A 25,211-nucleotide genomic window follows, 5' to 3' on the forward strand; every position below is an offset into this window, starting at 1 on the left:
TGGTAATAACCCTTTGTTCCACTCATCAATCACATTGCCCTTCTCTATACTTGTTCCAGCAGCTCTACATCCTTCCTAAAATGAGGACTCCAGACATGTATGCAGTACTCAATGTGTGGCCTGACCATTGCCTTATACAAGCGGACAATCACCTCCTTTTCCACGCTAGCAAAATTTCTGTATATCATTGACAAGACACCATGAGTTAATCTTGCAGCCTGTCTGCACTGGTCAGAAAACTTCATATCTGACTGCACAATAACCCCTAGGTTATTTTCATTCTCCACTGTTGTTGTTGTTGTTGTTAGTTTGTTGGTGCATCAGCAACTATGGCTATAATGCACTGATTTCTGACTAGTATGTCTTTGTTGTTGATGCTGATTCTGATAAAAATTTAAACAAGGTGATATTTATTAATCAATTTTAGGAAAACAAAAATGTCATCCATATCTTGACGATCTTCTAGAACATTATGTAGTGTTAATTGATTGCAATTTTTGAAAAGTAAGGAGAAAGCAGTTTTTCGTTGTCTTAAATATAGTGGGCATTCAATAACGATATGCTTTACAGTGAGTGGACATGAACAGTTACTGCATTGTGGGGCATCTTCCTTTCTTAATAAATAACTGTGAGTGAGGTATGTGTGACCAATGCGCAGTCACGCTAGTACAGTTTCTTCTTTTCTATTTTCCCTTAGACTGGATCGCCACTGTTTGGGTTCTTTCTTTATTTCAAAAAGTTTATTATTTGTTTCTTTTTCCCATATATGTTTCCACTGTTCTTTAGAGGTCTGCTGTATAATGGATTTAAAGTCAACATAAGGTGTCCTGAAATTGGAAGAAATAGGATTGGAAGCATTTTTGGCAGCTAAATCTGCCTGTTCATTTCCTGGGATTCCAGAGTGTCCAGGAATCCAACAAAAAATTATGCGGTGACCACGTGCATGAATTGCCATTAACTGAGTCCAGATTTGTTGTACCAGAGGATGACTGTTGGGGCGTTTACCTTGTATACAATTCACAGCACTTAATGAATCGGTATAGATTATGGATTGAGTATATGAGGCTTCTTTTATTTTCTCCAGGGCTAGTAAAATACCATACAACTCAGCAGTAAAATTACTACATTCTGAAGGGAGCTGTTTAGCGATGATAGCATCCGGCAGGACTACAGCTGTACCAACTTTACTGGCAGTCTTGGATCCATCTGTATATAGCTGCACGTAACTGCTAAACTGAATTGAGTGGGCCAGATGTAATTGTCTGATGTTAATATCTGGAAGATTATTCTTTCCCCATTTCTGATAGTATTTTTCAATATCTATCGTGGGTATTTGCCATGGCTGGATTTGCATGCTAGTATCCTGCATTATGTCATTCATGCTGAGTCCCCAGCTAGTGTTTAGAGCTTGAAGCCTAATGCCAGATGGTTTGTTGATACGTGATTTAGTACGATAGAGGTTTTCCCATTTTGGTCTGAAGAGATATTGCCATATCGGGTGTTGTGGAAAGCTGCCGATTTTCGCAGCATAATTTAGGAGAAGAATTTGTCGCCGAAGGTCTAGTGGCGGTTCATTGGCTTCCGTATATAGACTTAAAATGGGAGATGTACGAAAGGCACCCAGTGCTATTCGAAGTGCACTATGATGAATGGGGTCAAGCCATTTCAGTACACTTGGCCTGGCTGAGGCGTATGCAGGAGATGCGTAGTCTAAGCGGGATCTAATTAATGAGCGGTATAAATGTAGCAACATGTACCAATCTGCACCCCATGACATAGAGGAGATTACTCTGAGAATATTTAGTTTCTTAAGGCAGCTGGTACGAATATATTTTATATGTTCAAGGAAGTTTAATTTTTTATCAAGTATTATACCAAGAAAACGAGTGCTTGGTTGAAATGTAATACAATGGGAGTCTAACTGAAGGTTTGGATCAGGATGCAATGTACGTTTACGACAGAAGTGTACTGCAGTTGTTTTCGGTTTAGAAATTCTGTAGCCATTGTTTTTGGCCCAAGAGACTATTCTATTAATGGTGACTTGTAGTTGTCTCTCAATAAGTCGCATATTTTGAGAATGACATGAGATGGCAAGGTCATCAGCATACAGGTATGCATCAACTGTGTTAGGTATACAATTGGTTATAGAATTGATCCTGATGGCAAAAAGTGTTGCACTTAGCACTGAGCCCTGGGGAACTCCTTCTTCTTGAACATATGTGCCAGAAAGTGACGAGTGGTAGAGGACTTGGAAGGATCTGTTAGATAGGAAGTTCTGAATGAATTTCGGGAGATGACCCCGAAGACCAGATTTATGTAAGTCTCGAAGAATCCCATAACGCCAAGTTGTATCAAATGCTTTCTCGATGTCAATGCATATCATAACAAAGTGTTCATTTCTTAGAAAGGTGTTCCGAATATTTGCTTCTGCTTTGATAATGAGGTCAAGCGTCGATCTACTTCTCCGAAAACCATACTGGCTTGGACTCAGAATGTTTTGAGTCTCCAAATACCACGTTAGTCGGATGTTAAGTATTTTTTCCATTGTTTTTCCCAAGCAACTTGTTAAGGAGATAGGTCGATAGTTTGTTGGGTTTGTATGGTCTTTTCCTGGTTTCGGGAAGGCTAGCACATAAGAATGGCACCAGCTGGTGGGGTAATATTCCTCTAAAAAAATTCTATTATAGAGTAGTAAGAGACCACTTAATGATCTTTCACTTAAATGGGAAATCATTGAGTAATAAATTCCATCAGGACCTGGAGCACTGTTTTTCACTTTTGTGAGCGCATTAAGCAATTCAGTCATGGTCAACGGCAGATTGTATGAATGTTTGAGAGCTGTATTAAAATTCAGTTTATACTTTTCTGTATTTTGTTTTAGCATCTGAAAGGCTGATTCATAGGCGGAAACAGCTGAGAGTGATTCAAAAGACGAGCCAAATGCATTAGCAAGTTCTTCAGGTTCAGAAATTTCCTTTCCTTTCAGAAATAGAATCGGGGAAGTAACAAGTGGGTATCTGCCATTGATACGTTTGATTTTTTTCCAAACTGTAGCAGTATCTGTGAATCTGTTTATTGTGGCAGCATAGCGTGACCATGCTTCTTTTTTACTCATTCGTCTTATATAACGAGCCTTAGCCCTTGCTCTTTTAAACTGTAGGAGGTTGGCTGTGGTTGGATGTTTTCTAAACTGATTCCAGGATTTATTTCTTTCTCTTTTAGCAATGCTACATGCTTCGGTCCACCACATTTTTGGATGGAGTCGGATTTTAAATGATGATTTTGGGATAGCGGATTCAGCTGCTGTCATTATTCGTTCTGTGATATAGCTTACTGCAGAATCTATCTTGTCAGTAGCAATGATAGTGGAATCTAAATGAGCTATTTCTTGATATTTAGCCCAGTTGGCCTTGTCAAATTTCCAAATTGTTCTAATTCTGTTGATCGGAGGAGAACTTGTACAGAAATTACAGATGATCGGAAAGTGATCACTACCAAGAGGATTGTCAGTAACTGTCCAGTCAATGAGAGGAAATATTGTTGGAGAACATACTGTTAGGTCAATGGCAGAGCTTGAGCCAGATGGTACATGAACATATGTGTGATCACCTGTGTTTAAAACAGTTAGATTGTGTTTATCCAAGAATTTCTCAATTATTTTCCCTCTGCAGTCAAGTTGTTGAGAACCCCATAGAGGGTTATGGCCATTCCAGTCACCCAGAATACAGAAAGGAGCGGGTATTTGTCCTACTAGGTCATCTAAATCAGCAAGGGTGTAAGCGTGGTTTGGTGACAGATACAATGAGACTAAAGTTATCGTTATGCCTATGGTGATACGGGCTGCAATTGCCTCCAACGGTGTTTGCAAGGGAACAGGTCTGGAGGGAATTGAAGAGTTTACTAACAGCGCCACTCCTCCGTGTGCTGCATTAGAGCAGTTTCTATCTTTTCTGTACATGGTGAAGCGTTTAACTGTTATAGATACTGCATTCGTCAGGTTTGTTTCTTGTATGCATGCTGCAATGGGCTTATATTCACTTAGGAGATCGTAGAGGTCATCGATATTAGCACGAAATCCGCGACAATTCCATTGAATTACTGTGTGCATTGTTCGGGTTTAAAAGGAGGGTTTGGTTTCTTACGGCGGATTTTTTTGTTTGCGCTTGTCTACTTTTGCTTTTTCTTTTTTTGGGAAGACTGGCCTACCCGTGTCAATGTCATCCTCTGGATGAATCTCAAGAATTGAATCATCTTCATCTATCTTTTCATCAATATCCATGGTATCGGATAAAAATTTAGTAGTGTTGCTTCTTTCAGGAGTCTTGGCTCGTTCATTTGGTTGTTCATTAGGCTTCTTATCTGGAGGTATTGTTACAGGAGTATTTGCTTCTCGAGTAGCATATTTAGGAGTAGGTTTTTCCTTTGATGAGGAGAGGAGCAATTTAGCCCAACCAGATATTGAGATATTTGGAGGGACTGAGCAGTCTGTCTGAGTTTCTACTGAGCGTAGCCGTTGGGTAACTGAAGCATATGTAGGTGACTTAGCAGGTACTGCAAAATGTTTTTTAGCTTCTTGATAGGATACTTTCTGCTCTATCTTATATTTTTGAATATTCTTTTCTCTTTTCCATTGAGGACATTCCTTAGAGAAGGCAGAGTGGTTACCATGGCAGTTAGGACAAATTTGCACTTCAGTGTTACAGTTTGTGTGTGTATGCTCTTTTGAGCCGCAGTTAGCACAAGTGGCTACACTTCTGCAGACAGCTTGGGAATGACCAAATTTTTGGCACTTAAAGCACTGGACTGGATTTGGAATGTATGGTCTTACTTGGCATCGAAGATAACCAGCTTTAATAGAAGTAGGCAGATTTGGTGTTTTGAATGTTAGGATCACCGTGCGTGTGGGAACAGGTTCTCCATCTCTTTTAATCACAATTCTTTTGGCTTGTACTACGTTTTGATCTCTTAGTTCATGCACAAGTTCATCCTCTGATATGTTTAATAAATCCCACTCTGATATTACCCCTTTAGAGGAGTTTAAGGTGGCATGTGGGGTCATTCTCCACTATCCTGAGTTTAGTACCACCCAGTTGGTACATGACTCTGGGGTTACTGCTACCCATATGCAGTAATTTATATTTGTCAAAGTTAAGCTTCAGTTGCCATGTCTCAGCCCATCTGCTCAACTTTTCCAGATCCCGTTGCAATAGTGTACTATCATTACTATCATTAACAACCCTGCCAACCTTCATATCATCCGCAAACTTAAGACATTAACCCTGATATACCTTCATCAATACCATTGATAAATACAGAAAACAATGGGCCCAAAACCGAACCCTGGAGCACTCCACTAATAACATTAGTCCACGAAGGGCAGCGTTCACTGATTACCACTCTCTGTCTTCTCCCACTCAACCATTGTTTTATCCATTGTAGCAACTTGCGTTTATTGCCATACTGCTCCAATTTGTACAGTAGTGTTCTACGTGCAACAATATCAAAAGCTTTCCTAAAATCCAAGTATATGATATCAAAATTATTTTTTTTTGATCTGGTTTCTTTGTGACCATAAAGCTGCAACTTTCCAAATACTTAACTAAATACAAAAATAAACCAACTTATGTGACAAAGAAATTAAAACTATATATTAACTACAAGCAGAGTTTGTTTTTTTTTTTTTTTTTTTTTTTTTTTTTATGAAAATCCCAAACCTGAGAGGTATTAGAACCTATAGTACAGTAAGAACCCCGTATCCACGGGAGATACATTAAAACCATGGGCAAATGCAAGAGCTGTTCTTTTAAATTAAACAAAAACTTCAAATTACTCAAAAGTTTGAAAACGGTGCAACCGTTAAATCTCTAAAGAACCATTATAATGTTGGTGATCAAACCATATGCGACATTTTAAAAAATAAAGGGAAGCCATTCGACTTAAAATCAACATCGTAACAAAATATAAAAAATAAAACCCGCGAGTAGTACGTGTTAAATTTTCCTTTTTTTTTTTTTCCGGGATTAACCGTGGGTAACTGAATCAGCAGATATGGAGGAGCACAACAGTACTTAGTACAATGCATGGGTTGGAGGTTGAGAGGATGAAAGAAGATATTTGTTGACAATAGGCTTGAACTTCTGTAGACTGTACTTTTCGGGAAATACATATGAAGGAAGGTTGTTCCAAAAAACGGCAGTTGAATGAATAAACAAGGAAGATGAAAAATTGGTTCTGTGAGTTTGAAGTTGGACAGTAAATGGATGTTGGCTGGTGGCAGCAGTGTTTGGACTGTTTTAAAAGAGAGAGCAAGAATTATAGAAGCCAATTAAGAAAAATAGTGCCCGTAGAAGTATCTGTAGAAAAGGCATGCAGCAGAAACAGAATGTCTATGAGACAGAGTGGAGAGACTTTGTTAGAGACGAGTCATTAATTAACTTAACTGTCCTCTTCTGAATGAGCTGATTGAGCAGGGCAAGGTTTCTCAAACTGGAAAGTGGAATGCAATGTGCTGTGATCAGAAAAACTATGGATACGATTTCTGGTCAATGGAAGAAGGTCATTAATATACAAGAAGAAAAAAATGTGGGGAAAAGAACTGAACTTTGGGGGACACCAGCATTAATGGAGAAGTTAGAAGATAGATAGCCATCTACCATTACCCTCAGTGAGCAGTCAGAAAGAAAGCTGGATAACCAATTACAAAAAAAAAAAACAGTTGGCAAACCACAAGATGGAAGTGTGTTTAGAAGACCTTTATGCCAAACATGATCGAAAGCCTTTGAGATGTCAAGAGCAACCGCTTGTGTTTCACCTAACCTTTCCACCAAATTTGTCCACAAATGGGTAACATAAGCCAGAATATCACCAGTGGATTGACACTGATGGAATCAATACTGGCGATCGTTGATCAGATGGAAGGTTTATAGACAGTTTAAGAGTGGGCAGTTAATTTATTTCTCCATTACTTTATAAAGAGTAGAAGTAATTGCAATGGGATGAAAATTGGATGAGAGGGATTTGTCACTCTTTCGTGAAACTGGCTGGATAGGAGCAAATTTCCAAGAAGAAGGAAAAACTCCTTTGGAATAAGAAAGTGAAAAAAAGACAGCAAAGACCAGGAGTAAATTCAGGAGCGCAGGTTTGAAAACAATGGAGAAATACCATCAGGACCTGGAGCTTTCTTAGCATCAAGATTCATCAAAATCCTTCTGATATCCTTTTGACGGAAGACCACAGGAGGTATTGAATGGAGCGTGTTAGGAATGTTGGGAGGTGTTTTACCAAGATCATTAATACATGAGCTCAAAGAAAAATGGGATGCTAGCAGGTCAGCTTTATCCTTGGCTGAAGTGACAACAGAACCATCTGGTTTGGACAGAGGTGGGAGCAGAGATGGGCAAAAGTTGCGGCCAATAGCTTTGGCAAGAGACCAGAATACTTGGCTACTATTAGGGCAAGAAGCAAGCTTTCTACTCTTAGCCTGTTCAAAGTCTAGTTTGGACTGATTAATAACTGCTTTACAATTGTTGCGAACTCTGGTGTAGGCAGAAAATGAAACTGAAGAATTGGAAACAAGCCAATTATGATATGCAACATTCTTCTCTTGAACAGCCTTAACACATTTATTGGAAAACCATGGTTTAGATAGAGGACGAGATTCTAAGATTGAGTGTGGAATAAAGGATTCCATTCCAAAAGATACGATCTGAGCAAATGTTCACATTGGGAGTTTTGAAACAGTAATCCAATCAAGGGGAAAAAAAAAATCTTGCAGGTCATCCTATTCTGCATTCTTGTAATGCCAAACAACACGAGGTTGGGAATAGCCATCAGATAAAGGCTCCATTGGAAAAGAGAATCACCAAGTTGTGATCTGAGGTGCCTAATGGACCACTCACTTTGACCGTGTACTTAGAAGGGTTGTTTGTGAGAAAAAGATCAATAGTGTTGGCTGTATGGTTAAGATTAGCCTATATTCTGGTAGGTAAATGACCAATCTCTGCAAGGTCATTAGTAATTACAAAATCCTCAGCATCACGACCAGTTGGGTCCGTTTGACTAGAAAATGGAAGCCAGCTGGAGTTGTGAACATTAAAATCACCAAGGAAAATTACCTCAGTGTTAGGAAAGTTGGACTGGATAAATCAAGATAAGTCAAAGAGTTGCAAGTGATTAGTGGAGTTGGAAGGATGGTAGAGAAACAGATGAATTTGATATAATGAAGTAGAGAGATTTTAAGCCAAACAAGATCGAAAAGTGGAGATTCCAAATTACCAAGTCTCTCACAAGCAATATCGGAATGGACATATGCACAAGTATCACTTTTGAGGCGAAAGGAATCATACAGCGAATAATTTGGGCAACTGAGATGAGCAGTGGTTGAATCAACCAATAACTGAGATTATGTCAGAAAAAGTACATGGAGTCTGGCACAATGTAAGTGGAAATGGACATCATTGAGATTAGAACTGAGACCACTTATATTTGCGAAATGAACTAGGAAGTGTTTAGGAGGTTTAGATCTTTTCGCAGATAAGTATGATAATAGATAGAGCAACTATTACATTGACAATTCATGGTGATTCAGCAGTAAGAAAAATTGTGGGGGGGGGGCATGCTGTATGCTGGATGGCAACTGCAAAAACAGAAGGAACTGGAAAGTTGCTGGAGAGCCTTCATCCTGTTGTGGATTGAAAATAACTTATGATGATGCTGAAGTAATGAAATTTTTGGACAGGGTGAATACACTGTAAGAATATAGCCTCACATATACACACTACTCAGACTCCCTCAAGTCATTATCTGGCAGAATAGTGGCAGCAAGGTTATACACCAACTGAGGAGGAAGCCTCGTAGAGATTTACCAATAGATTCGGTCCGGTGTACTATCTAGCAGCCAGCCTGTGAACACCGTTTTAAAGCTGTACCCTTGGAATATAATGAAGTTTGGATCTTGCCATGGTGTTCATCATAACCTCCAAGGACATCAATCATACTGCATGATGGAAGAGATGGGGGAGGGTTGACCGGAACTTTGCTCTGAACACTACACGTGGGTTCCACCACTTCAAAACTCTAATAAACAAAGTGGTGGTATTGCACCAGTTGATGAGAGTATTACCACCTAGTATTGCCTGGTAGCACAGAGGGGCGACATTCCTCCATGTGCTGTGGGTGCCACACTTTGACCCCTGCTTAAGTTGGTTCACACCTGGGTGGTCTCCCATAGTGTGCTTGTGCATGGGGGTTATACTCAGGATTACTAAGATTCCCACCATCATGAAGGTGCAAGAAGCTTGTTATTGACTTGATTTTGCTAGATGTGTTGCCATTATTGAAGACTGCTTCTTTATAATGATTGTTGTTGTTGTTATTTGGTTTTTAGGAGCATTAGCAACTAAGGCCATATTGCTCCGGGGATATGCGGTGGTCATTCACTGACCTTTCCGCATCCTCTGTATTTGGTGGTCACGGGCTCGAACCCCGGTCTAATCAAGAAGCGTGTGCTATCCACTGCTGCTCCTGCCCACCTGGCTACGGAGGCGCCTCTTTAAAATGAACTTGTGTCTAAGCCCAGTGTACTAAAAGATTTGTCTATAGGATGTCTAGCAGTTTTAGAAACCAGGTTGGCATGTTCAATTTCAGCAATTGTAATGTGACCAACAAAAGGGGACTTGTTGTTTTCTCATTAACTTAGGATATTACAGACCTATCTGAGTAAGAAGTTATCATTCTTTGTATTCTGACATATAGCTTGTATAGTGCTAATGGAGTCTGTATATAAAACATAATGCAGTATAGTTGTTGTGAGTGTGAAATTAGTATTAATAGTTGCAAATGAAGCAAGAAAGCAAGTTTATATAGCATCAGACAAAAAAAAAAAACAAAATCGAATTTCACCAATTCATTCACTCCAATAGTTTGTCTAGTTTGCCCTTGAATTTATTCAAACTATCTACTTCCACAACTACAGATGGACGATTGTACCAGCAATCAACTACCCATTGGCTGAGCCCAAAATTCCCAACATTTATTTTGCAACCATCCTTTTCACACCAATAAAAAATACTGTGTAAGATATAGAATGGATGCCAGATGAAATGATGAGACTTATGGCAGAGAAAAAAATGACTGGGATGCATAGAAATTATCAAATGACACCGAAGCCTATGGTAGATATAAATTAGTCTGTAATCAAGAAAAAAGGAGGTTAGGAAAGCAAAGACATAGTATGAGAAATCTTTAATAAAATATGCAAAGAAAAACAGCAAAGACTTTTTTTTTACTTATGCAAACACTAGAAGGAAGGGGGATGAATCCGATTAGTCCACTTGATATGGTTCACCTGTTGATAATACTTTTCAGGTTGCTGACATGACAAACTGAATGAATATTTTGCATCTACGTTCAAAGATGAGGAATTCTTCATGGAAGGGAATGCTAAAAGATTATCAAGTTCTAAAAAAAAAAAAGAAAGAAATGTGCCTGGGGTGGATGGGAATTATTTAATTATACTAAGGGAGGCAGTAAAGGTTGTAAGCAAATCCTTAACCATAATTATAAGAGCATTAGCATTAGTAGAGGCATTTGATGCAAGAAAGCAAGCCTTTGCAGCATCAGCCAAAAAAAAAAAATAATAAAATAAAATAAAATAAAATAAATAAATAAATAAAAAATAACCACTTCCACTTCACCCCTCTGTTCGTTCGAAATACCTGTCCAGCTGAGCCTTAAACTTATTTAGGCTATCAACTTCCACGACAAGGGATGGAAGTCTGTTCCACCAACCAACCACCCACTGGCTAAAGGCAAATTTCCTCACGTCTATCCTACATCTGTCTTTCCTCAATTTGAATTTATGCCCTCTCAGGTGATTATTCTGAGCAAGAGGAATAATCCCATCAGCATTGAGCATGCTCAAACCATTCAAGGCTTTATACACCTTTATCAGATCACCTCGCCGGTGCCTAGTCTCCAGACACTATAATTTCACTATAATTCAACTCTAGCAGTAAGCTAGAGAATCTTGTAATAACTGAGAGCAAAGTGGAGGAGAAATTGTTGAAGATAAACACAAGAAAGGCACCTGGGGTGGATGGGACCTATCCAGTTATATTAAAGGGGGCAGCAAAGGAGGTAAGCAAACCCTTAGCCATAATTATGAGAGCTTCCTTGGACTCAGGGGAGGTACCCATTGACTGGAGATGTGCAAATGTGACCCCAATTCACAAAGGGGGATCAAAGGCTGACACAAGTAATTATAGACCTGTGAGTTTAACTTCTGTTCCCAGAAAATTAATGGAGGCACTGGTGAAAGAAGCACTGCAGGATCATCTAGACAAGACTTCAGTTATAGCTAGGACACAGCATGGTTTTGTTAAGGGGAAGTCTTGCCTGACCAATTTGATTGGATACTATGATGCAGTCACAAAAGAACTGGATGCAGGGAATAACTTTGATATTATATACTTGGATCTTAGAAAGGCTTTTGATACTGTTGCACGTGGAAGACTGCTGCACAAATTGGAGCAGTGTGGCATTGGAGGCAAGTTGCTGCTATGGATAAAGGGGTGGTTGAGGGGGAGAAGACAGAGAGTGGTAATCAATGGACACTGCTCATCGTGGACTAATGTTATTAGTGGAGTCCCTCAGGGTTCAGTATTGGGGCCTTTATTGTTTTCTGTATTTATAAATGATATTGATGATGGTATATCAGGCTTAATGTCCAAGTTTGCAGACGATACGAAGGTTGGCAGGGTTGTCAAGGACACTACTGACACTATGCTGCTGCAACAGGATTTGGAAAGGTTGAGCAGATGGGCTTCGAGGTGGCAAATGAAGTTTAACATTGACAAATGTAAAGTACTACATATGGGAAACAGCAACCCCAGAGCAACGTATCAACTCTGTGGTACTACACTGACAGTGGTAGAGAATGAAAGGGACCTGGGGGTGGTGGTGCAGGCAGATATGAAGTTCTCTGAGCAGTGCAGACGAGCTGCAAGAGTAGCTCATGGTGTATTGTCAATGATATATAGGAATTTTTCTAGCAGGGATAAGGAGGTGATTATTCCCTTGTATAAGGCAATGGTCAGGCCACACCTAGAGTACTGTATACAGGCCTGGAGGCCTCATTTCAGGAAGGATGTAGAGCTGCTGGAACGAGTACAGAGAAGGGCAACTAGATTGGTGAATGGGACAAAGGGGTTCTCTTACGAAGAAAGGCTTAAGTTTTGCAAATTACAGTGTCTGGAAACTAGGCACCAGTGGGGTGATCTGATAGAGGTGTACAAAGCCTTGAATGGTTTGAGCATGCTCAATGCTGATGGGATTCTTCCTCTAGCTCAGAAAAATCACCTGAGAGGGCATAAATTCAAATTGAGGAAAGACAGATGTAGGATAGATGTGCGGAAATTTGCCTTTAGCCAGCGGTTGGTTGGTGGGTGGAACAGACTTCCATCCCTTGTCGTGGAAGTTGATAGCCTAAATAAGTTTAAGGCTCAGCTGGACAGGTATTTCGAACGAACAGAGGGGTGAAGTGGAAGTGGTTATTTTTATTTATTTATGTTACTTTTTTTTTTTTTTTTTTTTTTTGGCTGATGCTGCATAAGCTTGCTTTCTTGCATCAAATGCCTCTACTAATGCTAATGCTAATGCTAATGCTAATTTGCAAAACTTAAGCCTTTCTTCGTAAGAGCACCCCTTTGTTCCATTCAATAATCTTGTTGCCCTTCTCTGTACTCGTTCCAACAGCTCTACATCTTTCTTGAAATGAGGCCTCCAGACCTGTATACAATACTCTAGGTGTGGCCTGACCATTGCCTTATACAAGGAATAATCACCTCCTTATCCCTGCTAGAAAAATTCCTATATATCATCGACAATACACCATGAGCTACACTTGCAGCCCGTCAGCACTGCTCAGAAAACTTCATATCTGCCTGCACAACCACCCCCAGGTCCCTTTCATTCTCTACCACTGTCAGTGTAGTACTACAGAGTTGATATGTTGCTCTGGGGTTGCTGTTTTCCATATGTAGTACTTTACATTTGTCAATGTTAAACTTCAGTTGCCACCTCTCAGCCCATCTGCTCAACCTTTCCAGATCCTGTTGCAGCAGCATAGTGTCAGTAGTGTCCTTGACAACCCTGCCAACCTTCGTACCGTCTGCAAACTTGGACATTACGCTTGATATACCATCATCAATATCATTTATAAATACAGAAAACAATAATGGACCCAATACTGAACTCTGAGGGACTCCACTAATAACATTAGTCCACGATGAGCAGTATCCATTGATTACCACTCTCTGTCTTCTCCCCCTCAACCATCCCTTTATCCATAGCAGCAGTTTGCCTCCAATGCCACACTGCTCCAATTTGTGCAGCAGTCTTCCATGTGCAACAGTATCAAAACCCTTTCTAAGATCCAAGTATATAATATCAAAGTTATTCCCTGCATCCAGTTCTTTTGTGACTGCATCATAGTATCCAATCAAATTGGTCAGGCAAGACTTCCCCTTAACAAAACCATGCTGTGTCTGAGCTATAACTGAAGTCTTGTCTAGATGATCCTGCAGTGCTTCTTTAATCAGTGCCTCCATTAATTTTCTGGGAACAGAAGTTAAACTAACAGGTCTATAATTACTTGTGTCGCCTCCTTGTATTCAGGAAATATCCCAGATGGGGATGTGTGAATGTATCACCAATTCACAAGGAAGGGGGTCAAATGGTAACAAGAGCAATTACAGATCTGTTTATTTTACTTCTGTGCCAGTGAAAGTAATGGAGCCAGTGTTAAAGAAGAAATGCAGGATCATCTAAAGAAGGCTGTAATTATACTTTGGATAAAGTATTGTTAAGGGGAAATCTTGTTATCTTGTGTAAAAAATTTAATTGGATACTATGATATGGTAACAAAGGAACTGGATGCAAAAAATAATTTTGGTATCGTGCACAGGGATTTCAGGAAATCTTTTGATACTGTTGCACATAAACGAATGCTGTGAAAATTGCAGCAGTGGGACAATAAGGGCTGCTACTGATAAAGGGTTGGTTGAGTGGGAGAAGACAGAGTGGTAATCAATGGACGCTGCTCATTTCGGACTAATGTTATTAGGGCAGTCCCCCAGGGTTTGGTGTTGGCCCATTTATGTTTTCTATATTTATCAATAATATTGAAGAAGGAATATCAGGCCTAATGTCCATGTTTACAGATAATACAAAGGTTGGCAGGGCAGTTAATCACAGGAATGATGGCCAATATTGCAAAAGGATCAGGAAAATTTAGGCAGATATGTTGAGAAATGGCAACTGAAGTTTAACAAATGCAAAGTGCTGAATATGGGTAGAGTAACCCACAGAATAACCTACCAACTGTGGTATTCACACAGGGTAGTGGAAAATGAAAATGACCTGGGGTAATTATGCATTTCAGATAAGAATTTCTATAAGCAATGCATACAGGTTACCAGGGCAGCTCATGAGGCTTTGTCAATGGTATACAGCAAATTTGCTAGCAGGGATAAGGAGGTGATTATCGCATTATATAAGGCAATGGTCAGATCACATAGTCAGTATTGTACAACTCCAGAGGACTCATTTTAGGAAGGATACAGAGCTGTTGTATTTGTACAATACTGAATATACAACTCCAGAGGACTCATTTTAGGAAGGATATAGAGCTGCTGGAATGGGTACACAGAAGGACAATGAGGTTGGTGAGGGGAGCCAAGGGGCATTCTTACCAAGAAAGAATTTAGTTCTGCATATTGCAGCATTTTGAAACTAAGCACTTTAGCATTAGCATTAGTAGAGGCATATGATGCAAGAAAGCAGACTTATGCAGCATCAGCCAAAAAAAAAAAAAAAAAAAACCACGCTCCCATTTCACCCGTCTGTTCGTTTCAAGTACCTGTCCAGCTCAGCCTTAAATTTATTTAGGCTATCAACTTCCACAACAAAGTATGGAAGTCTGTTCCATCAACCAACCACCTCCTGGCTAAAGGCAAACTTCCACACATCTATCTTTCCTCAAAGTGGTCTTGGCGCATTATAGCCAAAGCTGCTAATGCACCAATAAAATCCAAATCCAAACCAAATCCAAACCTCTTTCCTCAATTTGAATTTATGCTCTCTCAAATGATTATTCTGAGCAATAGAAGATTTCCATCAGCATTGAGCATGCTCAAACCATTCAAGGCTTTATGCACCTCAATCAGATCACCTCGCAGGTGGTTTCCAAACACTGTAATTTGCAAAATTTAAGCCTTTCTTCGTAAGAGCAACCCTTTGTTCCATTCACTAATCTTATTGCCCTTCTCTGTACTCGTTCCAACAGTTCTACATCCTTAAAATGAGGCCTCCAGACCTGTATACAGTACTCAAGGTGTGCCCTGACCATTGCTTTATATAAGATGATAATCACCTCCTTATCTCTGCTAGAAAAATTCCTGTATATCATTGACAAGAAACTATGAGCTACTCTTGCAGACCATCTGCACTGCTCAGAAAACTTCATATCTGCCTGCACAATTACCCCAGGTCCTTTTCGTTCTCTACCACTGTCAGTGTAGTACCACAGAGTTGATACGTCACTCTGGGGTTGCTGCTTCCCATATGTAGTACTTTACATTTGTCAATGTTAAACTTCATTTGCCACCTCTCAGCCCATCCACTCAACTTTTCTAGATCCTGTTGCAGCAGCGTACTGTCATTAGTGTCCTTAACAACACTGCCAATCTTCGTATCGTCTACAAACTTGGATATTAAGCTTGATATACCACGATCAATATCATTTATAAATACAGGAAACAACAGTGGACCCAATACAGAACTCTGAGGGACTCCACTAATAACATTAGTCCACGATGAGCAGTGTCCATTGATTTCCACTCTCTGTCTTCTCTAACTCAACCATCCCTTGTTCCATAGCAGCAATTTGCCTCCAATGCCACACTGCTCCGATTTGTGCAGCAGTCTTCCATGTGCAACAGTATCAAAAGCCTTTCTAAGATCCAAATATATGATATCAAAGTTATTCCCTGCATCCAGTGCCCTTGTGACCACATCATAGTATCCAATCAAATTGGTCAGGCAAGACTTTCCTCTTAACAAAACCATGCTGTGTCCGAGCTATAACTGGAGTCTTGTCTAGATGATCCTGCAGTGCTTCTTTAACCAGTGCCTCTATTAATTTTCCTGGAAAAGAAGTTAAACTACAGGTCTATAATTACTTGTGTTGCTCTTTGATCCTCCTTTGTGAATTGGGGTCACATTTGCGCATTTCCAGTCCATGGGTACCTCCTCTGAGTCCAAAGAAGCTCTCATAATTATGGCTAAAGGTTTGCTTACTTCCATTGCTGCCTCCTTTAACATAACTGGATAGATTCCGTCCACCCCGGGTGCCTTTTTTTATGTTTATCTTCAACAATTTATACTCCACTTTCCTCTCAGTTATGACAAAATCATCCAGCTAACTGCCAGAGTTTAACTCACCTCTGGCATTTCCCTCCCTGAATAACTCCTCATGAGTGAATGTAGATGCAAAATACTCATTTAGTTTGTTAGCTACCTGAGCAGGATCATCAACGGTTGAACCCCCCAATATCCAGTGGACCAATCTGATTCATTCCTTTCATTCTAGAGTTTATATAGGTAAAGAACTCTTTGTTGTTTTTCTTTGCATCCTTTGCCAAAGATTTCTCATAATCTGTCTTCGCCTGCCTAATCTCCTTTGTGACTTGGTTACAGACCAACTTATATCTATCATAGGCTTCCATGTCACCCATTAATTTATATGTATCCCATACATTTTTCTTCTCTGCCACATGTCTCATTAGTTCATCTGACATCCATTTAGGCCTAAACCTTGAACAATATTTCTTAGTTGGTATGTAAAGCCTAGTAGCTTCCAAGATAAATTCTTTGAATGCTTCCCATTTTGAGTTTGCTGTTGGTAACATCATCAGTTGGTCCACCATATAGAATTTACATACTCTCTCAGACCATCGTAGTCGCCTTTACGAAAGCAAAAACCCTTCCCTTTGCCCCTGATGGTAGTTACCTCCTTGAGTAAATCCCACTTCCGCTAACTGTGATCACTGCCACCTAGTGGTTCCTTTATCTGCAGATTCTTAATGCATGGAGAATCACTACTGATAATCAGATCAAGAGTATTACTCCCTCTAGTTGCAGGCACACTATAGTCTCAGCAGCTTATGCGCCATTAAACCTCCATAACACACACACACACATACCTAAACCAGATACAAATATATCATAAAATATAGATATTATTTCATATTCACCATTAGAAGACACAATATGGCCCAAGTAGCCTATGTGTCGTTAAACCCAACAACAGCAACAACCCTGTAGTTGCCTCCCGATCATGCTGATGTAGAAAACAATCATCCAATAAATCCACAAAAGCCTTGCTAGTGTGTGAGTGACCAACCCACAAATTCCAGTCAATATCTGGGAAATTAAAATCCCCCCCTTATAAGACTCATGGATTTACTGGCCCACTCTATTTCCCTGTACAGTTCCTAATTATACTCATCACAGCCATTAGGCCTATAATGTACACTGCTACTCTCAATTTGGATCTCCCAATGCTTATGTCAGACCAAACAGACTCAACACTGCACTGTCCGGTGATGTCGACCGGCTTCACTTCCTTGGATTTTATGTTTCTTAACTAATAGCATAACCTCTCCTCCCTTCCTATCCTGTCTATCCTTTCTGTAGACGTTGTACTCCCCATATTCCAGTTCTGCATTCTTTATATCTGTGTGACACCACGTCTCTGATATCCCAGCAATATCTGCCTTTGATGTTCTGAGCAATACTTCAAATTCATCAAATTTATTTACCAAACTCCTAGCATTGGTGTATATGCAAGTATACATGCACCTGTTCCTATTCTTAGCTATCCTAACACAACCCATGTGTTTACTTGTACCGCAATGACGCCCAGCAGTCTCTGAAATATCCTGCATCTTATTTTCCAAGCTGCTGCTGCTCATTCCAATAGAAGCAGTGCAAGGATCACTTTCACCTCTGCCAGTGGCTACTGTTAATCTATTAGTCCTTGTATCCCCCCAATCTAGCAGTTTTCCGACCCACCTAACACTGCCTCGATAGCATCAGCAAACATTCTTGCACCCTTTCTATTTAAGTGTATCCCATCCCTGTAGAAGCAGTCTCCCCTGTTAACAAGTATAGACCAGGCTGAAAAAAATTCTACCCCTTGAGCCTTGCACAATCTATCCAGGGCCAAATAGTCTGAGCAAGAAAAAGGATCTCATCAATTTCCTCAAGCCATTCAAAGCTTTAAACTACTCATTCAGATTCCCCCATATGATTACCTACAAACTCTGCAATTTGCAGAACTGAAGCCTTTCTTTGTAAGGCTTCCTTTGTCCCCCCCCCTCACCAATCTCACTGAACTTCTCTGTACCCATTCCAGCAGCTCGACATGCTTCCAAAAATGGTTGCCAGACATTATTATTATTATTAGCCATATAGCAGGGAAAGGAAGCCTGAGGCATGTGCTGCACTAGCCAAAAATTTCTGAGTTACCCAGAGAGAGAGAGAGAGAGAGAGAGAGAGAGAGAGAGAGAGAGAGAATCACCAATAAAGAGAAGAAAGGTGATATCCAGCTCAGGACCCTGAGTGTGCCAAGCCCATACCAGATAATTCTATAGATGTGGCCTGACTATTGCCTTATACAATAGACACTACCTGTTCATCAAAACGCAATGTGTAAGTGAATCGAATGGGATGTTTTATGCCCTTTTGCAGTGCTCATGATATGGAGGGAGCCAACAAATTCCGTCACAGATGGTTACTTCTGTATGATGACAATGAAGAAAAAGTGTAGACAGTGACATACCCAAATATACCATCTGAACCACCCAACTGATCTTCTGTACACTCTGATGAAGAAGACATTGATGAACATCAACACAATATACACAAAGAAGTACAGCAGCCATCTACATCAAGGGATCCACCATCTTGTCTAAACCGTTATCCTTCTGAACCACATAAGATCACAGAAAGTGACCTTAAAGACCTCATCAGGGATCTCGAACTCTTGAAGAATAAGGCAGAGCTTTTGGCCTTGAGGATATAACAATGAAATCTTCTAGATCATTCTGTGAAAGTGACAATGTTTTGTACTCGAAATAGACTATGATTAATTCTATCAAACAGAAGGTGAACTCACTGTTTGTAAGGATGTTGATGGTCTAATGGCAGCAGAGGCTGTTGTTGTTATTTGGTTTTTAGGTGCATTAGCAATTAAGGCCATATTGCTCTGGGAATATGAGGTGGTCATTCCCTGACCTTTCCGCATCCTCTGTATTTGGTGGTCATGGGCTCGAACCCCGGTCTAATCAAGAAGCGTGTGCTACGCACTGCTGCTCCTTCCCACCTGGCTACGGAGGCGCCCATAGCAGAGGCACGTTCCCGAAGAATGGTGCCTATTTCTAGATGCTTCTAAGGTTAGTCTTAAGGCTGTGTTATTATACAATGGAATTATGCTGCCTTCAATACCTCTTGCGTATGCTGTCCACAAAAAAGAAACACATGCAAACATGAAGAACATCCTTTTAGGTGTTTAGGTGTACACTATCAGAAGTATAAGTGGCGATTTAAAGGTAATTGCCATTTTATTAGAACTACAAAAGTTGTATTGTTGCTTTCTTCGAGACCGGGATAGTCTTGCCAAAGATATGCACTACAGAAGAGGAGTTGGCCTCAGTGAAAATCTTTAATACCTGGAAAGAAGAACGTAGCATTTGAACCTCTAGTAGATCCAAATAAAGTGTTGCTTCCACAACTCCACATCAAACTGGGGCTCATTAAGGCTTTGGAAGTTAACGATCCTATATTCACATACTTCCAAGCGAAATTCCCAAGACGTAGTGCAGAGAAGATTAAGGCAGGCATTTTCATTGGTCCACAAAGAAGAATTTAGTGATAGCGAGAAATCAGCAGGGAAAGCCTTTAAAAATGTTTTGACTGGTTTTCTAGGAAGCTGGCAACTACAGACAGCTTGTGGAATATCTCGTTGCTTCTTAGGAAAATTGGGATGCAACATGTCATTGAAGATGCGTTTCTTGCACTCACACCTGGATTTCTTCCCGCCAAACCGTGGTGCCATCAGCAACAAACATGGTGAGCACATCCATAAAGACATTGCAGCGATGGAACAAAGATACAAAAGCAAATGAGTGTCACCAAATTAGCCGATTATTTTTGGAGGGCGAATAGGGATGTTCCTGAAGCTGAATACAAGCGAAAGGCAAAAAGGTCCCGTGTTTGGTACAGGTATGTTTGTAGCAAGATAAATAAAGAATACCTTGTATAAATATAAAAAACTAAAAACTACTTTTTTTTTAAAACAATTGCCAATCTGCAATCTTAGGCACTATTTCTGTGTTTAAGTACATTTACTATAAAGTAAACTTACTTTCATGCCCGTAACAAGATGTGACCCAAAATTTCTTGTTCGGTGTAATGTAAAATGCATATGTGATTTTGTATAAATTTATATTACTTCTCAATGGCGGGATTCCATTATTACAAATTATCAAAATGACAATTTAAAATAATATAATAAAGTGAAAAATGTTTAGATATACTTCTTTCATGACATATTATTACAAAATAAAAAAAAAATAAAAAAACACTTGTTTCATTACTTACATGTGATGAAGAAAAGCCTCCATTTTCATTCTGCTGAGCAATGAGCCACTGGAATATAGGCATTCCTCCAGCAGTATCAGACCGTAAAGTATATGTTAATAAAGCATAAGCTGTAGCTTCAATATCCAATGATGGGGCCATAAAAAAATAATCAGACTGTTTATCAGTGGTATTTATCAGAGTCTCATTATTTGTCCAGTACATTCCATCATCTGATAAAAATAAACAAACAAGAATAATACATATATTTAAATAGATATATTTAAATCGATATATATATATATATATATATATTATTTTCCACTTTTATATAGTGGCACTTCACTTAATTAATTCATTATACATGAAGGATTTTATTTTTTATTTTAGTTGTAACATTAAAATTTTACATACTGAACCACACACAATAGCCATATGACTGTCACTGGATTATGATTTTTTTTTTAATGTTTAACTTAGCTAAGTTGACTTATTTATACCCAAATGTTCTTAGGTACCACCTTCAAATAATGACTAAAATGATCTCTGTTATGATGTAAGAGATACAGAGTTAATTGGTCTGATTGCCAAATTTTGAATAAAGATTTGAAGCTTAAAAGAGGTTTTTGGGGCTCAATCCCAAGATATGAGAAATAATATTGAATGGCAGGGTGAGTTTGAGGCTTTACATAATCACTGGTTGTTTAGAAAAAGTAATGCTTCAAGTGAAAGAAAAACCTGTTATTCTGATGACGGAAGCAACACTGTGTTGTGCTTATGCTAAGAGAGATTAAAAATCTGGGTAAGCCCTAACAGAGATATGTGATCTTGTCTAGAAATCTGAGTGTCGCTGAAGGTTTGCATGACAGCAGTACATTTTTTTTTTTTTTTTTTTGGTGACATATAAGGCAAGACTGAATTTTAGAAGAACTGAAATTGACTACGTTTTCTTCTCCCCACTGAAGGATGACATGTAGAATGGTATTTAGTATTAGTATTATTAGCTATATGACACAAGGAAGCCTAAGGCTTATGCACCAGCCAAAAAAAAAAAATCCTGAGTTACCCTGAGAGAGAGAGAGAGAGAGTCAGAAGTAGAAGGGAATCAACAAGAGGGCAAGAAAGAGAAGAATGATGATATCCAGCTTAGGACTTGCTTACTCACCAGATGTGAGCCCCTGGGGTTAAGTAATTGGTGATCATTATTCAAAAGTTAAATCTATTTGTGCATAGTAAAGTATTCAAACTGGAAGGTGATATGTAATGTACTATCATCTACAAAACTGTAGATTGAATTTTCAGTTACTGGAATAAGTTCATTAATACACAAGATGAAGAGATTAACAGAAAGTACATAACCGTGGGGAAACCCCCATTAGTTGAGAAGTAGAATAAAGTGAGCCACCCATAGTGAGTGATTGGAGAGAATAGTCACCATTCAATTGCAAAAAAGATATGACAAAGCATAAGATGGGAGTGTGTTCAGAAGATCAGTTTAGAATATGATCAAAAGCCTTAGAAATATAAAGAATAACTGCTTGGGTTTCATCAACCTTTTCTACTGAATTTACTCAAAGATGATTAGCATAAAGCCGCTGTAGCCAAACACGAGGTTACATTTGTACATGCTTTTGAGTTGTCCATGACTCAGCACTAACTCCATGTGACTTTTAGATAGTGATGTTCTCATATTCTGTCTATTTTGTGAACTCCTCTGAGTGTATGTGACTACATTTTTTTATGTTAAAAACGTCTTTACTGGTGTTATTTGGAAAAAAGCTTTACATTACCAAGAAATCGTTATATAAAATCATCACAAAATCGTCACCCGATTCACATGCGTTGTATGTGACGTAAAAATATCTTTTCTTGGGCGCATGCGTGTTACTTGTTGTGTGCATTGATGCAACAAGTACAATGCATGTGCTTAAGAAAACTCAATTGTATGCAACAAGTGCAGTGACGCAACAAGTACAATTGAGCAGTGATGCACTATGTTATACCGTTATATCAGCATAATGATTAATGCACAAGTGACTGTGCCAAAATCTACAGCCCAGCATTTGAAGGAATATTGTGATGAAAGAAAGGGAAGCTGGTCAGAAATGTGAATCCAGATGAAATTGAACAACACTGTTTCGCTGTGCCTGGAACTTCTAAAAGAAAACTCAAGCTCGAAAGATGAAGATATATTGTGAAAGAAAGAAAAGGAAATTGGACAGAAATGTGAATCCAGATTAAATTCAACAGAAGTGTTTCGTTATGCCTGGGGGCTTCTCAAACTGCACACAAAAAACTTGAGCTGAAATAATGAAGGAATATCGTGAATGGAAGAAAAGGAGATTAGAAATTCAAACTATTCTGAATCATAATGAAATTCAATCACAGAATTCTACTATGCCTGATACTTATCAAGAATCTAAAACACCAGCAGAACGAATGAAGGAATATCGTGTATGAAAAAAGCAAAATTAGAAAGGGTTAATAATGAGATTCCTAATTACATCCCTATAGTGTCTACACGAGCTGACAGTGAGTTTGAAAAACTAGTGTACAAAAACCCATTTTGATTTAGTCGTAATGTTTGTACGTTATGTATGGTTTCAATTAGATTTGAAACCATTTCCAGCAACTTCATATGAATTACTTCAAAATGAATTTCCTTTTCAAGAAGCGAGTACTTTCATGACGTGTAATACATGTCATACTTCATTAAAAGAGGAACAGATACCAACTATGGCCATGTCAAATGGATTTATATATCCAAAATATCCTATTGGATGTTGTAACTGAGTGTTTGATATCACCACGATTACCCTTTATTCAAATTCGTCGTTTATGTTATGAATATGGGAAATATGGGAAAATCAGATAAGTAATAAATGTACAGGTTAACATAAATACGGTGGTTCATCAATTACCTAGAGAATTAGATGATGATTATGCCATTAATGTACATATAAAATGAAGACTCATACATAAATCATCATATCTACAAGGATGTGTGCAGCAGAAAATAGTGAAAATATGGTTACAGTATTTGATGAATTCACCTTTATAGAAATTCTACAGCATAAAAGTGAGTGACGATTTATTGGGGAGAAATGATGATAGTGAACAAGAATATTCAGATGAAATTGTGGAACCTGTCAACAATTATGATGAATTATTGTTAATTCAACAACAAACATTATTATGGTCTGAAGATAAATATTTATGTATAGCACCGGGTCAGAAATCATCTTGAACAAGTTTCATATTTGATATACATGCAGAATTTAGCCCCAGGGGCTCACATCTGGTGAGTATGGGCTTGGCACACCCAGGGGGTCCTGAGCTGGATATCATCATTCTTCTATTTCTTGGTGATTCCCTTCTACTTCTCTCTCTCTCTCTCTCTCTCTCTCTCTCTCTCTCTCTCTCTCTCTCTCTCTCTCTCTCTCTCTCTCTCTCTCTCAAGGTAACACAGAAATTATTTTTAGCTGGTGCAGCATAAGCCTCAGGCTTCATTGCACTATATGGCTAATAATAATAATAATAACTTTCTTTTCCAGCTATATATTTGGGACATGCACAAAAATTTAAAAAGGGATTGAAAATTACTCCCTTTATGATGGCACTGAATGAAATTCATAGATCTGATCGTCATGGAGTAACTCCCCAACATTTGGTATATATGGCAATGAAAATTACGCGAACACGTACCAGAAAATTTGCAAATTGCATTGAAATCAGTAGGAATAACAGCTAACATTACTCGTTCTATATTGGAATTGAAAGAATTTATAAACAAGTCATTAGAGTCTAACATGGCATTTCTAAAATCAATTCCCAATTCAGCATATTATTGGAGTCAACATAAACTCCAATAATATGCTGAATATTATTGGAGTCAGTGAGATGTGTTTGTCATGATTCGTAAATTAGGAAAACCTACAATGTTCTTGATATTGAGTGCGTGTGAACCAACAAGGCCCGTATTACTATGGATGTTAAACAAATTCAGATATAAACGAAAAATTACAACTAACAAAGTTATGGCTCTACCTTACATGAAATGAGCTACATTAATAGATGAACACCCTGTAACATGTGCCATATACTTTAATAAAATTGTTGAGAGTATACTCAAAATTTTAAAATCGAAAATCTATAGTCCTTTTGGGAAATATTATGTTGTGAATTTTTTTAAACGCATTGAATTTCAAGATCGAGGAAGTCCACATGCAGATATAATATTATTATGGATGAACAATGCACCCTCTGCACCATTAGAAGAAAAAGAAGGTGGGATGGAAGTTTGTTGTTTGTTTATTTGGTTTTTAGGAGCATTAGCAACTAAGGCCATATTGCTCAGGGGATATGCGGTGGTCATTCCCTGACCTTTCCGCATCCTCAGTATTTGGTGGTCATGGGCTCGAAAATTTTAAAATCGAAAATCTATAGTCCTTTTGGGAAATATTATGTTGTGAATTTTTTTAAACGCATTGAATTTCAAGATCGAGGAAGTC

At 38.8% G+C, this 25,211-nt stretch overlaps 1 protein-coding gene across 2 annotated transcripts in view; it reads right to left on the reverse strand.

Annotated features, from left to right (window-relative positions):
* Positions 1-25,211, reverse strand: part of LOC150079048 (CD109 antigen-like) — a 1,092,235-nt gene that overhangs the window by 172,994 nt on the left and 894,030 nt on the right. For both annotated transcript variants that reach the window (XM_090384122.1, XM_090384121.1), the window contains exon 29: positions 20,722-20,933. In XM_090384122.1, the coding sequence (XP_090240248.1) occupies positions 20,722-20,933 (212 nt within the window). The remainder of the gene's footprint in view (positions 1-20,721; positions 20,934-25,211) is intronic.

The sequence above is a fragment of the Mastigoproctus giganteus genome, chromosome 10 (genome assembly GCF_048544385.1).
Source record: "Mastigoproctus giganteus isolate SK-2022 chromosome 10, ASM4854438v1, whole genome shotgun sequence".
In the NCBI taxonomy this organism is placed as follows: domain Eukaryota; kingdom Metazoa; phylum Arthropoda; class Arachnida; order Uropygi; family Thelyphonidae; genus Mastigoproctus; species Mastigoproctus giganteus.